We start from the raw sequence: 18,229 nt of genomic DNA, 5'->3' as shown, positions 1-18,229 counted from the left end.
GTACTGGGTAAATCGCTTGTGGTGAGATTTTGGCCGATCTGATTGTGCAGTTTTTAGAATCAAAATTTTCTAACCCGCCCTCCTCTGTGAAAGGCACTGTCACGGCTTCCATGAATACACCTGGGGGAAACATCTTACTGCCCTGGCACTTCTATCACAGAGGACTTTGCTAATTCCCGCAGGCCATCTTACACAGCGACTGTTCTTACTCCTATGGCCCAATGATCTAAGTTTGACCAAGTTTTGGTTTCCATATGATTGTACCATATGGAACTAGGTTCCTCTTATCGTAGCTTGCAGGATCGTGGAAATACTCGAGTCCGACCACCACATCAGAGTAGTCTGCAGGAAGATGACTTGGGGAGAAAGCCACATCAGATGGTCTTGTTTCTTGGGTACCTTGGATGAATTCTTGAATAAATACGTAGCAGACCGCGAGTACTGTTTATTTGAGACATTCCACAGAATGACGACGAAATACTGAGTAAACGCACAGAAAACAGTCTATGTGCAGTTCATATTTGTGCCATACTCATTTCTTCTACGCTGTGTGGTGACATTTCGAGTCATGTTTGTCTTCTTGAGGAAGAGGACAGAATTCTGATTGAAAAGAAATCTGAACCACTGTCGTAGCATAGTATGCTTAGAGATAGCTGAGTGCTATTAGAGTAATAATCCTTGCTCTAATGCAGTTTTTTCTCAAAAAGGATTACTGATTTGCTTGCTAGCTAGCTCTACTCCAAAGGTGGCACGTCGGCGGCGCGATCGTTTGTATCTATTTCGATTTTTTCTTCCGTTCCCATTCACAGCTACCTTCGCTGGATCGAACAGACATACCCAAGCGTACGACGTTCTCCGGATTTGGAAAACGTGCTCTATCGGTGTGTTCGAGATTCAGGACAGTTGCCCAATGTGCACAATGACGATGATTTTGTTGACGTGTGGATTCGCCTTGTAAGCCGGTACTCGGAGTGCTCGATCTGTCGTGTCACCGTTGTGACTTGTGTGACTGGTTATTTTCCGATCGGTCCGTTTGTTGAAACTGCATCATGCAGACCTTTTTCCCTACGGTTTTAAGGTGAAGCTCATGTAGCACAGTTAGTTGTCGAAACAGCGAAACAACTTGGCGGAGCAACTGGTTTACTGTGCCTTTCAGTAACACAGCGAACTGAATTCGTATCTCCTTCTGGGAAAAGCAGCCAGATAAATGGGGCATATGGAGACTCGTTTTCGCGGGACTCTATCTGCCTGATAAGCGTTAAATCTCTTTCGGTGTCGCATGTGAACCACTGCCAGGAGTAGATCGATTGATAATTGATCGATTTGATAACTCTATCCAAACGGCCCTTTTCATCTTGTCTTGCGGTGGAGAAGAAACCTGGCTTTGTTTCAAGTTTCCAACTAACTGTAGTTTCTGATTGCGCGCGCGAATTCAACACTTAGGTTAACGTGGGTATTCATACATTAATACGCTGATGATATTTGCAGACTTCTATACTCTTCCTCTAAGTCACTCTTTCTTTTGAAGGAATTTCGTTACGATAACGCGAAGGTCAGCATAACTTGACTTCCACACCTCTCACCTAATGACGAATAGCTATTCTCATTTTGGGAGATAGCCAATTATGAGACAGATGGTGTGAGCAGCAGTTTATCCTTCTCAAGATTTACGAGTCTAATGAAGAGATGATTTCTTAGGTGCGGGATGAGTTCACCAACATTTCACTCCTTCCGTCGGTTGCCCGACCACCCACACAGGCGGTTATCTTCGGTACTACCCCATTCCTGTTACCCCCTAATCATATCGAGCTATCTTGCAACGAATGTTTAAGCTTCAGTTTAATATACCTGTTTAACACGCGTTTGAGCGGAGCGACCGAGTGGCTATGAAGCTGGGTTGTTTCAATTGGGACAGGCCTAATGGCTAGCTTGGAGACCGAGACTTGATTAATGTGTAGTTTGATTACTCTTTTAAGCTGGTTAGGCAGGTGGGAGTAACCAACCGAGTGCCTCGGCGATCGGTTTCCCAAACCCACCAGTCAGAGAGATAAATCGACCGATAAAGATTCTTGTCAAGTTTCGATCCGCCGTGATGTTAAAAGTTTAGAGTTACGATCGCGGTGCATTTAAACTAGGGTATGTCCCCACAATTGGTAACCTCTGAATACTGAAAAACGGGAACTCAAAGTCCATAAAAACTGATTTTGGAAGAATGTTTCGAGTTTTCTCCTCAAAGTTGCCTTCCTTCTTTCTCTCCTGGGAGCGAACTATTCTGCGTCTTTCTGGGGATAGCTCTGAGAGGAGACAAGTGTAAGTAGATAGCAGTGAATCATCACCCATGGCTATTGTTCCCCTTCACTGAGATTACCGCGATCATCATCCCCCCAGTCTTAGATGCAGCGGGTATCCAGTGAGCTTGTGCGCGCCTAGTTTGGATCCTACTTTGCGTAATTGAAAAACGCGTTCGTTTGGTTTGGATTCTTGCCACACCAAATTTTTCGGTCATCATCACCGGTCAAGTCATCAATAACACAAATGAAATCAATCTTCCTCTTGTCTGGGTTGACAATTCCAAAGAAATATCGGGATGAATTAGTTTAGAACTCCGTGACATTCTGCTAGACTAAAATTGATTCCATCGAGTTCGATTTAGCCTCAAACACGGTCGACCACCAATTGCTTTCACTTTTCATTATTGGAATGCAAATTGTACACATGAATGGATGACCCGTTTTGGTAAGAACCCCGGAGAGTTTTCACCAACCTTATAATTAGTGTCATAACAAGAAAGGGTGGGTCCCCTGTGGCTTCCGGTCCAGACTTCGTAAACTTTTAGTCGCGTTATCCCGTGACTGATACCGATACGTTTTAACATGCTAAAAGTATTGTTCTTTCGAGCATGTGGGGTGTCCCTGCTGTACTAGCGATCGAATCACGCTCTTTGAAACCTTTTCGGTTGGTCGATATTTAGCAATAGCTGAAGATGCGTGGTGGCATACATGTGTATTCCTTTTTGAGGAGTGGAATCACACCCATTCATCGGTCGTTACTTTGATTTGATAATCCAATCTCCCTTTGTACATCTTCCAATCGGACAGCAAGTGGAGCGTGCACATAGTGATACATTCACTGAAGTTAATCCCCTTTCTAATCAATACGCTTGTTTGACATTCGCTGTTGGCTAATTGGATGACTTTGTTGCGCGAGCGTCGGTATCAAGCGCACATTCAAGCACCAATCAATCCGACGTCCGACAGCCAGCTTCACCATGCAGTTGGCAGAAAGGATTATGTCTCTGTTTAGCTGACGGAGGTGATCGGGTGGTATAACATACTCTCGTTCGCATATTCTGTCAGTTTTGTGGGCGAGGGCCATTTTCTTGCGCACCTTAGGTGAAAGGGCAAGGTCTGATTGACAATTGATTGTTTGGTGAGAGCTTGGTATCGATTTTATTCGATCGCGTCGAAGAATGTTTTCCCCCGCTGGGTAATGGCTTCACATCTTTCGTCAATAGCAGGATTTCAGGTGAACCATCTACAACAAACTTTTTACACATTTAATTGCGCCGCTAGATATCGGTTATTACAGCTCTGGCTTTTGAGCAGCGGCGGCACACGAAGTCTTATTACAGCCTGGCTTTTGAGCAGCGGCGGCACACGAAGTCGGTTTTGACGGCAGACTGAACTGAATCCCCCGTTTGGGATATTCTTCAACTAAATGTGCTGCACGAAGTCCGCCTCGTGTTCTATAAATCTGCTATTCCCTCTGGCGTTCAAGTTAGTCTCCCGGGAAAACCATATTAGTACGCATTTGCGTGTATTTGGCGAATTCCGTGCGATTTGGATTCCAATAGAAGGAACGTTTGAGGGTGGCTTGGGGACTGCGCCCACCTGATAAGTGCCCAGAAGTTCTTAGGTGAAGGTTAGTCTGGGACCTCGGGGAAAACCGGTGATCTTGATATCGTTTCGCCCCTGTATTTATAGGTCTGATGGTACTAGTAATCAGCAGCTCTGAAATCCAGCAATGCGGTTTTTCACTATTGTAGTTTCGCCGCTGCAGTGTGCAGTGCTTATTTCTTAGATAACACAAAATCTACCGTTTTCATAACGGATAGTCCTGCCGTTATTTCAGGTTTTAGCGATCGGTTCCTTTGTGAACGATCAGGACACTAATTCATCATTCATTAGCTCAATTTCGGTCGTATATCATACTGGGACCCACCGTAATCTGGTTTGTGATTGGCGCCCAATGTTTCTTGGGTCGCATATTTTCACTAGGTAGATATTCGACGCGATTGATGTTTTCATTGTTACTTTACATTTGTTCTGAAACTCAGTTTTGTGGTTATGCAGTAGTTCCACCCATATTTTTGGGAGCAAATTGTTTCTCTTTGACCGATTCACTAGAGCTGGTTCTTGCACGTTCGCCTTATGCATCCCAAGGAACCATTGAGGAATCTAATCGCTTCGGCTGCATAAATTTAGCCTCGAAGCATTGTGGCGCGTCGTTGGCGACAAACCTTGTGGATCCTTAATTCCTCCCTTTGTAATAACTGACTATCTCGATTTGATTGCTTGATGGTGAATGGATTAAGACTCGTTAAGCCAAGTTGACCTTTCTGTATACTGTTGTATTTCTTATGGTTACGGGGTTCGCAAAATCTGTATGTACATTAGTCTCGTTTAAACAGTCCTTTTTCCTGCCTAGTGTGATTATTCCGCCGGGTAACAAACATGAGTGAAGTTTCGCCTTTACTAGGGCTGCTGGGCAACGCGAAGCTTCTGACGCGCGGTTAAGTGTGCCATCACTGGTCCACCCATACAGCTCTAGTGCACTTGAGTAGCATTTGTTGGGTCACAGAACAGTTATGTATCTCACTTCATGCAATAAGCTAATAATTGATTTGTGACCGACAACACCTGCAGAACTATGTTAGTTAAGTCCAGACAAAAAGGGCACAAGGACTGCACTCTGATGGTAGGTGTAGGATGTCCCCTTGCATCATCAGTCAGCCGTTTCAATGCCAACGGTGCGCATTGCACGAGCTATAAGTCTATTGAAATTGATTAAGACTATAAGACCTGTTAGTAGTCACCAAACGATTTTTATAAGTTAGTTTCGGTCGAGGATGGAGAAACAGTTGAGACAGTAAAACCTCTCGGCAGCTGTGTCTTTCTTTGTAGAAAGTTAACACAAATGTTTGTGAGAGTTTTTTAATGCTGGTCTCTTTTTACCCGGTTTTGTCTCCTAGTTATTCTCAACATATTGTTGGACTCCAGAATGTGACTCCTGTGTCACAGGAACTGTCAGCTCCCTATATGGGTTAATTCCCAACACTTAGCTTAGGAATCAGCGCAGTTTCCACTTCACGATGTTGCATTGTCCCTCTTCACAATTGGACACTGCTGATTCATCAATGCCATCTGAATTGCCCAAGTCTTCTTCCCACCTCATTCATCCCCATCGTTACAGAGGCAAATTCGCCTGGGGAAAGTCGTGAGTCTTGACAGATTGTCAGACGAACACAGCTACTCACCAACATTCCAATAATTCGGACTGTCAGTCCACAATTTTGTTTTTCACCTTATTTATCAAAGCGATGGGTCAAGTTATACGCAGCGCAGTAGTTATTGGTTCAACGAGTTTGCGCTATGTTGTGCCAAAGTGACTGAAAATGTCACATATTTAAGAACTGCTCCCACCCATACACCAATCAATTTACTGTAAATTTGTTACACACTGTCTGTTAGTACATGGAATTAAATTGATAGCGGCCGATGAACTTCAGTCACAAGTGCAAACTCAACAGCGACAACTCCTGTCTGAAGTTGAGCAACCTGCGGCAGTATCTCAGTTCTCTTGCTTCTTTCGGATAGCTTGACAGATGAACACCGAAAGGGTGTTACAACTAAACGATAATTATATAATGTGTGGATTTGGACGCAGTATTCCTCTATCAGAGCAAAATCCCCATGGGATGCTATTTCTATCGACCATGGTTCCTCTTCTTCTAATGGGTGACTTGTATGAACTGGCCTAAAAACATCCGTTTAATGTTGACCACAGATTTGTGGGTCCAGGATCCTTTAGTACGGATTGTGAGTTCACTTCAGCATGCGTTATTCGTGCTCATTCATTCTGAATTGTTGTCTCTTTCTTATCACTTCTGTGTTCCTGATCAACTCCTGCTCTAGGATGGTACGCATGCGAACGTATAAAACTTTATCAGCCCCTTTCGTTCGCTGTTCACGTACTCCACCCTCGTGGTGCGGACGCCCGGCCTGCACCCATGTGGTTCTATCTGAGTAAGCAGTACGACCTGGCGTTCGTCTAAACTGACTAGAGGACATTGTCCGAGTACTCTCTGGAGTACTGGTTACATCCGAAGACGCCTGTCTAGTTGACACAAATTATGTGTTTCATGGAAACACTATTCCGGATCGGTTATCAATTATCACAACACCTATCCAAAGCGGTCTGACTACATATTTTAACAGAGGTTTTTTTCACTCAACTGGTTGTTCTTCAGATCTCCGTATTCTTTAATCATTTCGCAGTCTGTGTTTCTTATGACAGCTTTGACAACAAAAACAACAATCTTACTCCTATCGATGTCACACCTGTTACGGTTTCCATGCGGCAAACGGTGTCAAAGTCTTGACATTACCTGTCCAGATAGAATGACTCAGGTGATTCAAACAGACTTCGGTTTACCGCGCGTGAGGTGATCATACTATTTATTACATACACCACATATTTGCTGCATAGTACAAAGTAGTCTCATGCAGAAAACAAATAAATCCAAGTGGTAACGTTTCGAAGAGGCCAAACTCTCCTGATTACTGTTACTAAACATCTTTAATGGGTTAAAACTGTCAAAAGTGGATTTAAGAGGCCATTGTTGTTCGAGTAAAGCAGAACGGGTGTGAATGGTGTGAACTGCTCACCAAGTAGATAGGCTCATCTGCACACAGTCGGCTCGTTCACCCTGAACGTGGTCTTGTTGAAGCGGCGAATGCTGTCGAACCAATTAAGTGGAAGCATATTGGTTTTCCTTAAAGTATGTTTGGCTAATTGATTCTGCTGTCCTTAAGCCGCAATGAACAATACTCATCAACTGAATGTATCCAGTATGTTAAGCGTTCCGGACAAAAGCTATTCGGTCTAGCAGGCTAAGAGCCAATAAACTACGTCCCATTTTATATTTTCCATCCATGCTTATTCACCAATCGTAAATAGGACATTTTTGGACATCACTTTGTTTTATTCAAGTCTTCTGAAAAGGAGCTTACTGCCTCTATGCCTGACCTTGTGCGTGTTAATCATGCACTTTAACTTGGGAGTATATATCACCGGACAAAAATCGAACGTATTATTTTTCTTTTTCTGTATGTAACAACGGAGTGAGTTGACAATTTCATACAAACATTGCTTCGTTGGGGTTCAATACCATTGTTGCTATCTTAAGCATCTAACTGGAGAGTTCAGATTACTTGCTATAAAGGGGATTTGTTACTGAGGGGAATGTTGGTAGCTCAGGTTGCCTAGATGGTCGTTGGTTTGTTCACAGAGCCGGGCAGTTTGATTGCAAACGTTTCATCAGCAATGGAGATGACATCATCAGTACCTTGTTGAAAGATGAACTGGAGCGTAGCAATGAGTCGGTCGCATTAGCTACATGCATGCCATTGAGCACGCAACTAGGCGATATGCGCAGCGGACATGTTAAACCTTGTCTGTCAAACAGATGACTTTGAGCTGTTAGGTATGACTTGAGCTGCTTGATACCGGAGGTGGGCAATGGAGGATCTTTTCGGGAAGGACTTGATGGATTGCCTCTATTCACAGTTTGGACGTGAAAGGGTGAATGGAAGTAGCTCCAGCAGTTGTAAGGTTGTGTGGTCTGACCGCTTCAGATGGGTGTTGTGATACTGTGATAACCATCCATGAACCACATAATCTGCGTCAACCAGATAGGCTAAAGTGCAACCTCGGATGTAACCAGTACTCCGGAGAGTCAACCACTTAGGACAATGTTCTCCAGTCAGTTTAGACGAACGCCAGATCGTAATGCTTACTCACAGAGAACCACATGGACACTGAAATTGGTAAATAACCAAAATTTGCCGGTCATTTTCCTTTTTTCTGAAAACTATGGTAGGCGAATCAACCTAGTTTCTTCGTTTGGCTCATGCGTCGACTAATTATGTCATTCAAGGGGTAACCCCAAGATTTTTACCATTATCGTGAGAGTTGTCATAATCACCAGGTCTACGAGACCTGTATTCGAGGACGTTAAATACAAGGCAGGATGTGATTTCTATGAATTTTCAGGACCAACCACATCGTACTTTATGGGAGAGGTGGATTTGGTAGGAGGTATCGGTGTTTGATAGCTTTAAACATGGATATGTAACCGGGAAATGAGTTTTCGTAAACAAGTTACCTTCTAAAAGAAGCAGTAAGAAGAACTCTTTGAATTTACACTGTCTGCGTTGCCTTCGTTCCGTCTTCGCTTGAATCTTGCATATGATTATCACCGGCCCATAAAACGTTTCCTTTTCCGATGCCATTGTGGAGTTAGTGAAACCAACGATTTCCTCACAGTTTCGCATGTCAGCTACTGTAAGATTGATTGGGCACTTCAGAAGTGACTTGATAGTTTACTCTTCCGAATATAGTGTCAACTATACTCGTGAAAATTTTTTATATACCGAAAATCACTAGTCGATTTTATTGTATGAGGTGAAATTTCCTTAGCTCATGAGGAAACCCGGAGTGGGTCATGATTGTTCCGTCTCTTTATGGAATCATGTGCGGTGCTCATTGGGAGACATCGGTTGCTTAAGAGGAATACACATATCGTCCTAACGGTCCTGGTTTCGTCCTGAGTGGACCTTGTTAGATATCAGCAACAGCGAATTCTTTCTGGCATACCGGGATTTTAATTGACTGACGAGCGTATTTACTGTTACATCGGCTTTGCACGCTGGATTTATCTGAACCATACCGCCAGAACAGGTGAAAATAGTCGTACTTGAGCAGTGTTTGTGGTTAGCTTGACGCTTCTGACGACGATCCCACAACTGTGATTGTTTACGTGAACCCTTTGTTCCTTGGCGCTGCTGACACTGAATCTTTCGGACAATATTTGAGTATCTCTTGACGGTCGCATAAGTGATGCTTATTTTCGCAATGTATGTTCCGATGTGAGTAGCCTTGCTTTCGACTACCAAAGACTCCCGCTAGTTTTCCTTCACTTTTGGTATCTCCATTCCAAAGACTAGTGAACACTTTACGAGCGCATTCCCGTGTGCTGCTGATGAGTGATGTTCTCACAACCTAGATAATATATTTTTTCGACTGATGAGTACTTTGTAAGGAAATTTGGACCCAGTTCATTTGTTATCAATGGCCATTCATGTCTGTGCGTGGTTAGGGAATGTCAGTTTTTGCTGTTAGGATACTCCGGTCACTTGATACCTGATTTTATGTTGTTGTTAGATTCTTCCATTCAATCTGTGCCAAGACTTGTTGCTGTCTTTTGTCCGCAACTACAAACAACCTCGTTCTTCCACCTTCACTCTTCTGCAGACCGATTACTGCGACCAACCGGCTGAGTTGTTTGAGTTGCTCTTCCGCCAGGGAATTGGAGCCATGTGTGCCAAATTCTACACGACATGGGCTGAATTGCTAGAATCACGCCATCACATTGCACGGGCTGCCGCAGTGTACGCTCATGGCCTTCGTGCAGGTGCCCAGCCACTGTTTGTACTCGAAGATCGTGCTGAGTAAGTTTCATGTGTCCAAATCACTGTCACGCAAGCTGAGTGTAGATCATTCAGCCGATTGTCTCGCACACCAATTTTGAACTCCAGTACGATCTACAGTATGCAATAGTGGTGAACTGTGCTGCGTCTCATGTGGTGCAGCAATCCGAGGGCAGTATGAAGACCCCAAAGTAGAGTACATACAGTTTTGTCGAATCCTGTGGTCAACGCCCAACCCCAGGTTTTGAGATTATGCTATCCTACACGCGAATCGCCAGCTAGTTGATCGTCTCCACTTCACTGACTACATCATCATCGACTGCATCACATCAGTGTTCAACACCGATGCTTCACTGCCGTACAACCATGATTTATTTGAAAGCCTCATTGTAAAGAAAAGAGTAAAGCTGGACGGGAAGGGTCTTAGTGCTAGCTTATCACAATTCCGAGGTGCCTATACCTCCAGACACTCACTCAGACGATCTGGATAGAAACTGACAACAAGAACGCCACTGACATCGTTTGGCAGCCCTATCTTGTAGTATCTCCAACCAGGCACAGTGAGGATCACGTGGTCCCCGTCCTGAAAGGTGAGTAACACCGACAGCACCCAAGCGTTTCGTGATCTCCTTCAGAATAAGTTGCGCCCCTTATAATTCGAGTTCACTGGTATGCGCTTTCCCCAGTATTATTTGATGAGCAAAAAGTGGACTGACCAATCTCTCCATCTAGTAAACTACAGGTTTGTGGAACGTTCTTTTTGGTACCACAACGAAATTGTGCTCTTACGGACGAACTTCCTCCACATGAGTGAATTTCTGTCAATAGAAGAACGAGTGCTCGAGAAACGAAAATGTTTTCTACAGAAGATGTTAGTTAGTAGCTCAGGTAGCGTAGATAGTCATTTGAAGATAGTCATGCCTCCAGACTACTTTATCAGCAGTGAATTGCTAGTCAATATCCGATCTTATGTAGCTCTTTTTTTGGGGGGAGAGCAACTGTGGCCATTTGGCTCTTTTTTGGGGGGGAGAGAGCAACTGTGGCCATTTGATTAAATTGAAGCGTTCGCAGCGAACTCAAGTAGCGTATCCAAATCGAAGTAAGATGTTTCCTATCCCATAGGTATCACTTCCATGGTAGCTAGTATATCCTACTCCTGAACTCTCTTCGTCCCAGTTGATGGCCTTCTTCGACCATCTTGTATACCAGATCAGCTGATCCATACTTGAGTTGAGTTGAATTCAGTCAAACGTGAGCTTCAACTTGCCAGATCGGTTGATTGCTCGTGGTCGTAAGTGGATTGCAACCAAATGCACAACTGTAAAGCACTGATGTTGCTACTGTTGACAAAATTGATAGAATTTACTTTCGTGCCATTTACTCACTTGCTGTCAGTTGTAAATTGGAATGGGATCTCATTGTGTTTATCGTTGCACTAATTCGTTTGTGCTTTTTTGCTACGATAGGAATTATGCTAAAGTAAAAGAACCTATGCGTTGTTACAGTTTCATCTTGTAGATTTCTGTAAATATTCCTTGGAATCACTCCAAAACGGCTAGATGGCTGTTTCTCAAAGTCATTCAGTCGTTTCCTGAAAGATGTGCGCGTTTTCACATTTTTCCAAACATCATCCCAGCATTAACAGCGTGTCTTCCCGCAATGTGAACAATGAACGACACTGTTTGTCCGGAGGCAGGCCTTTCGAAATAGCTAAACATGTTGGTTAGATGCCCAGCCAGTCGGTCAGTCAGCCTGTCTGTCTGTCTACTGTGCAGTCTCAACCCGAAGGCTCTTGATCTTGCGCAGAATTCAGTGAGCTACCGGACAGATACCGCCATGAAGTTTTCGCTTTGTCACAATATACGCTGCATCAAGCCGGCATTAACAAACTAATAAGGAATCTAGCAGCTAAACGACTTCCACAACCTTACTAATCTGTGAGAATTCATCATTCTGTATGATCGTCATCACTGCATCTTTGTGCATGGGTGATGATAAACCGAATATATGTAGGAGTAGTCAACCCCACTGATCCGCCTTTCTCGGTCAGCGGTATATGACATTTCTCTAGCACAGATCTGACTTACTCCTTGTGACAGTTATAGCAATTACCGATAAAAACGATACAATCGTCCAGAACGTTCCACTGTCGTTAACAGTTCCTTGCCAATATAAGCAGAAATAGGTATCGGAGGAAATATGTATTTTCCACACCTCGCAATCTTCTGTCCCCGTAAACGACGATCAAATCTCCACAAGGACTCGTTTCCTTTTTCAATGTGAGGCTACCCGTTGAATCAATGGGCGTTAGGTTTAATGCCCGCTCGTAATTGTGAAATCTCCGTTTTTTCATAGCTTTCAAATCACACTACCTTGATCTCTTTGGAGATGCTTGATCGATGTCAGCTAGCCTTCAGTCAGCGAGCCACCAGCCAAGAGTGCTCCGCACCGTCAGGGCATTCACTTTAGGATATGCAGAACTTCCGTAGAGTTAGCCAAATACTGTCATTTGCGCACGCATTTGGTTTTGACGGGGGACTCAAATGGGGCGACTTGGTGCAGCATATTCGGTTGAAAAAGGCCAGTATAAACGCGAAACTGAGATGAATTCAGTTGAGTTTCCCGCCAAACCGAAATTCATAGGCAGGTAAGAGTATTTGGCCGATTTTGTCAATTTTGGTTCAAGTAGCGCAAGATGGAGGTGGATTGTATCTACCCGACGATCCCAAAGTGAAACCGATCGTGGGCTATCGAAGGGTAATCGGCATCCTTATAAGTAGTGTGTTCCGTCCACATTCTGTGGACGTTAGTGTCGGTTCTGGAGAAGATTTTGAATTACGAGGACTGTAGCTATTGAACTTTTGACGCGTTTATAGGCCTCTGGTCCTGAGAGGCGCGTTCTTTCGAGTTTCTTGGCTTAATGTTTTTTCGACTCATTTCAATAATGAGCCTAAAGTTGTACACAACCTTTGTTTAATTGATAACGTTCGTTACCTTTCTCGTAAAAAGAATATGGGATTCAACAATTGACGTATATGGTGGCAGGGAGTATTTTTTCTATGTACAACCCGTGACGTTGTCAGCAGTCAGACAGCACCATGAAACTGGAGCTCTTCTGATGACATTTATTGACCACTCAATGTGCTCACACCGTATGTTGTATAGTGCGCTGTTGGTGAGTGACTTGGGCAACTCAGTCAATTCACACGCGTCAGCATATACAGTAACCTAATCCAAATAGCGGATCTCCCCCTCGACGTTTCTCATTCGCGGCTCTCACCTTGTTTCAACTTGTGTCCTATATCAGTAGTTTTTCAAAACGTGTGTTTTTCTTACGCATGTTCCAGGCAATCATGATCGTTTTCTCAATGTTTCTAACTAAGACGTTGAGGATAGTTGACGGCCGACAGATTGCGCCTTTTTCACAAGAAAGTGGAATCTCATTGTTCCATTGTAGCTTTCTCAGAAGTATGCTCGTTATCTTTTTTTGGCTCACTGTGAGGTAGTGCACCTGTCCATATCTGAGTGGCACTCACATTTATCCTACTGAATGCAATCTTTGATTCGTGATTTGTGGCCTTCTGCCAAGGCTGCCTTAGGTTTTTCGAGCACTCAGCAAATATTTTGGACGCTACTCACGCCACTCATTCATAACATTCTTGTTTATTTATCGTTGGAGTTTACAAATCACTGGCTGCTCACCTTCTGAACGACCCGTTTCTCGTAGTCGCGGTGACAACACGAATTGGTTTCTCACGGTTTTGCATCAGTCACGGAGTGACTGTTTGCTGAAGGGACAATAACATCAACCACAACAAGGAAGTGAAAGTGGACAACAACCACGCTGATGAAATTCCCGTTTTTTTAATGTTGAAAGGACGGAACAGTCACCGCTTAGGCGTTTCTCTCGCCAACTCAATGGCTTTTTCATCATGTTTTAATGTTGAAAGGACGGAACAGTCACCTCTTAGGCGTTTCTCTCGCCAACTCATTGTGGTAGGTGGAATCAATCTGGAGTTTAATAACATACATCTGAGAAAGGATTCCCGTTCCATAAAATTACAGTGGAGTTGGAAAAGCATGTTGGAATGCGGAACAAGTTAACACAAGTTTGTTGTTACATGTAGCTTGTTCTAGTTGCAAGCCCCAGCTTCATACCATTTATCACAAAAATGCCATTAAGTCACCAACGAGCAATGTGGCAGAGGACGGATGATATCAGCGTGAGCAGAACAGCGTAACTTCAGCGTTGGACACCATTGCTTCACTTTTGCACAGTCTTACTTTAATAAATTCAGTAAACAATAAATAAATTATTTAACAATAAAAGCGGGTGGAAACGGAACTAATGCTTGTTCACCACAGAGCTCGAAGATATGTACACATCCATATATTCAAACGTCAAGCACAAGGAGGATCTTCTGGATCCTATGCTGAAAGACGGGTCACATGGACAGCGCTCGAACTTTTCATCCTCCAACTGGTTCAGATGTTGATAACTTTTCTGCCTGCGCCACTCCGAACCAGGCACCGGAAACAACAGTCTCTCTTGCTGGACAGTAACTCGGTATTCAGAGTATGTGACCAAACCACTGCAGCTTTCGGTGCTGTGTACGTTTCTTTAACCGAGGTCTTTACTGTGCAACCGAGCTCTCCTTTCTCAGTTGTCTCGTTGCAAAGTTATAGTTCTAAGACGACGATTATCGATTACCACTTCAGCTGTTCACCGCCCCATAACCGTGCAAAAAGATGGCCTCTACTGTAGTGTGACATGTGCGTCTCTTGGGATTTGGAAATATGATATTTTACCACCAACGGTACGTCAAATTGACGGAGGCGAACTGAACGTCAAGTGTCCCCAAGTGACCGAACCTGTCACTCCACAGTCGGAACTAACGCAAAATACGTAACGCTCCACAAATTCGAGTGTTTCCCAGGCTTGAGTGTTTTGCACTTTGTTGGTGCCAAACACATACCGTCTTAACTTTGGTTAGCTCATCAAAAAGTTGATGTCTTTTTCCCTCTTCGAAGACGTGATCGCTGTCATACGCATATTCCAGGTCGATGGGATTTTGTCAGCAACGATTTGGATATGGGCATTTAGAAAACCTCTGAGCGTTCATTTCTTTATCCCGTCGGTCACAAAATTGAATAATAAGGGAGAATGGGCACGCTTATCGGACACTGCTTTTTTAGAGAAGCCTTCGAAGAGGTCCCCATACATTCATAAACTTCTTAAACATGTTTTGCTGAGAAAGCCTGTTAAGAAGTCCAGCAAGTCAAATAGATGTTTTCATAGAGGAAACTACTCACCAGGTTGCTGAAAACTCTTCGACAGCGCACGACCGGTTTCGCCCTTCTTGGGGCGGCTCATCAGGTTGGTGCAGTTTCCGAGTTTATTTCTCTAAAACGTCCAATTTTTGGTTCAGTTAGGACATAAGGTTGACAGAAACTCGGGGACTGCGCAAGAAGGGCGAAACCGGTCGTGGGGTGTCAATGGGTTTTAAGCAACCTTGTGAGTAGTTTATGAAATATACTGCGATATCTCGAATATCGTGAGGTGTCGTCCTGTGGGGCCAGTCTATGCTGAAAAACTGAAAAGCACCGTACAACTCTTTCATCCCCATTGGGAATCGTCAGCAGCATGTATCTCACAAAACTTCATGGAGTTTTTAAACCTGCTGCTTCTTGGTCGAATACTTGACCTTACGGCCACGAGCGGCTGCTCGGTTGTGTGATCAACTATCACCCAGGCAAGCCATCGCACCACTTACCCTTCAATCACAAAACCACATCACATGGTGAGGTACTAGTCTAGAGGTCGCGGGTTCGAAACTCCCTGGAGTTTTGTGAGGTGCGCCCTGGTTGATTATTCCGAATAAGAATGGAACAATCGCATAGCGCTTCTCGGCCTTTCAGCATAGACTGGCATCGATTACCGGATGGAATCTCAATCGAGCTCTTGTTCGATGCCCTCACCTCGGTGCTTCACGGGCCATTGTCAGGCGACAAATGGCAGTTGATGCCTTTTTTGCCGATGGACTTTGTTGTCGACTCATTCCACTTGTCTGAATTGGTTTGTTTATCCAATATTGTGGCAAACTAGACAGGCAAACCCTGGTTGGAAAATTTATCCCCATCTTTGAATACTGCTATTTGAAGGTCGTCCCGACCAATAGCTCTCTGCTTTTGAGAGAAGGAATGTAGCCATAAACTACGGTGATCACCATCCAGGATTCTACGGTTGGAAAGTCTAACTGGGTAACAGTAGGTGCTTACGAAGTGTCGTTGAGCGCGCTTAACCCAGTGAGCCAACTGGCCTCACTCGCTGTTGCACCGAATAATTTGAAATAAATTTCGGACATTCCCGGTTTCTCTCCACTTTCTTAGCCTTCCTACCTTAACCCAGTGAGCCAACTGGCCTCACTCACTGTTGCACCGAATAAGTTGGAATAAATTTGGACATTCCCGGCTTCTCTCCACTTTCTTAGCCTTCCTATCAGGCTTCATGGATGGCACCGACATTACTTTACACTTGTCCCAGTCTTGCAGTAGCAAGACTATCTCCGATATCCAGCACTTGAGTGAAGTTAACTGTAACGCACCACAGGCGGAACTACTGGCAAGATGCAAAGATGTGACGTTCACAGTCCAGTGCGAATTGGTTTCTGAGGAAGGAGCGGTTGGAAGGATTCTGGAAGGTTATCTGAATGAATGCGTTTGGCTATAGGATCCATGATCCTTGTGGTTACGCAGTCAGCGCTTACTTGTGCCCAAACGTTTGACGAAACACAATACCGGTCAGAATTCACACGCGTTCTGATATGAGCAAGTCAGTGGTTGATCTATGCAATCAGTAACTGATCACAATGTGACTGATTCGCTGCTGGAGGACACCATGTGGCTAGATGATTTTGATCATTCTGGATCACAATAACTGTTCTCGACCAGCACACAACTGGAGCACTTTGTCCTCCAACCGAAGCCATTCCAAGTCGACCATACAATTAAGTCTCAGGTGCATTAAGTCTGTTTACTTGCGCATTCATTTCCACGTTGGTATCGCAGCATTTGTTTCTAAGTGGAAGGGTACTCAAGGCCGTATAAAAACTGTCTTCGATAATGTCCGAGGCGCTGTCTTTTCGAATGTAGGGAAGCGTTGTAAAAAACTGGTGATTGCCTTTCTATTTATGAGGCCACTTCAGAGGAATTGTTGAGCTACTAACACAGGTAACTGTTGACAGCTACCCAGTCAAATATTGACCGTTTCGTCTAGTGCCTTAACTCCTTTGCACTGCTTCTCATAGCGGCCTTTGTTTCTTCCTGCCTGCTGTTCGTATGAAATGCATTCCCCGAAAAGCGTTCCCCAATTCTGAGCAGAAATGTATTGGTGAGGCCCAATCATTTCTTTTCTGGATAGACGCACTGTAATTCTCATATCAGTTCTTACCATTTGGCATCGGCTGAACTGCCTGCTCCCACAGTGTCTCCTCACCCGAATAATACTACTTACTACGGCCTCATCCTCTCGCACCGAAGAGAAGACACTAAGAGGATGGACTTTTTAGCCTCCTTTCGGAAGTTATGCTATCCTCAAAGGATTAGGAGCTTCCCGTTTGTAGTCAGTCCATGTAGAAGGATTGAGATATACCGGTTTCTCTTTTCGGAAATGATTAAAAAAATTGGAGCGACCTGGCAGGTAATGCGCCGTTTGAAAAGCGCGGAATGTATAGCGCAAAAACATCGGGAGAAGCAATCTTCATCAGTTGCCATAGTGCAACCACTGTTGGAACGATATAGAAGTGTTCACCATGTATATTAATAGAGATACATATGGTTAAATAATCTGTGGGCATAAGTTGCCTAATCTGCAAGCAAAGAGACTTGTTGTGCGTTACGTAATTTACGTAGTTTCCGTTTGACTGCGAATCACATTGGCTCATAGCCTCTTGGATGCAAGTTGCGTACCAACGCGACTTGATACTGGTGGAAGGTTCTGCTGAGATCGGGTCACATGCTGGGAAATACAGATTTATCACACTATCATTTCATAGATGCGGGAACAAGTCCTTTCAGGTGGCTAAGGCCTAAGGGCGAGCTACTCGACACGAGTAAGTTACTCTGCCTTCCTGATGTCTACCCTCTGCAAATTATTTCTTCCGACAAACTTTCTTGCAGATTTACTTTTTGATTTCATTCCGTCACATGATATCCGGACCCTTGGATGTTCTCAGTCTGCTGCACCCAGGTCTGCGTGAAGTCAAGGTGTTCTCGAGTTGTAGTCGATACAAACGCCACTCAGAGTTTTAAGGTCTTACTTGTTTGTTGTCTAACTGTTATCAAACTTAGCACAACAAAATTAGAAGGATGCCGTGCCTCGATAGATGCCTGTGAGTATCAGTTGATTTGAAATATTGATGGACATGAATCAGCTGTGCCGGTTATTTTTATAGCTGTGC

The 18,229-nt window shown here is 44.1% G+C and overlaps 1 protein-coding gene across 1 annotated transcript in view; it reads left to right on the top strand.

The window, feature by feature from the left end:
* T265_10402 (hypothetical protein) overlaps positions 1-18,229 on the top strand; it is a gene marked incomplete at both ends in the record, with an annotated part of 76,942 nt that overhangs the window by 27,745 nt on the left and 30,968 nt on the right. Inside the window, 2 exons of the mRNA XM_009176768.1 lie at positions 810-881; positions 9,595-9,791. Coding sequence (XP_009175032.1) covers positions 810-881; positions 9,595-9,791 — 269 coding nt within the window. The remainder of the gene's footprint in view (positions 1-809; positions 882-9,594; positions 9,792-18,229) is intronic.

This window comes from Opisthorchis viverrini (assembly GCF_000715545.1).
Source record: "Opisthorchis viverrini unplaced genomic scaffold opera_v5_359, whole genome shotgun sequence".
NCBI classification, from domain to species: Eukaryota; Metazoa; Platyhelminthes; class Trematoda; order Opisthorchiida; family Opisthorchiidae; genus Opisthorchis; species Opisthorchis viverrini.
This window is presented reverse-complemented; position numbering and strand designations above follow the sequence as displayed.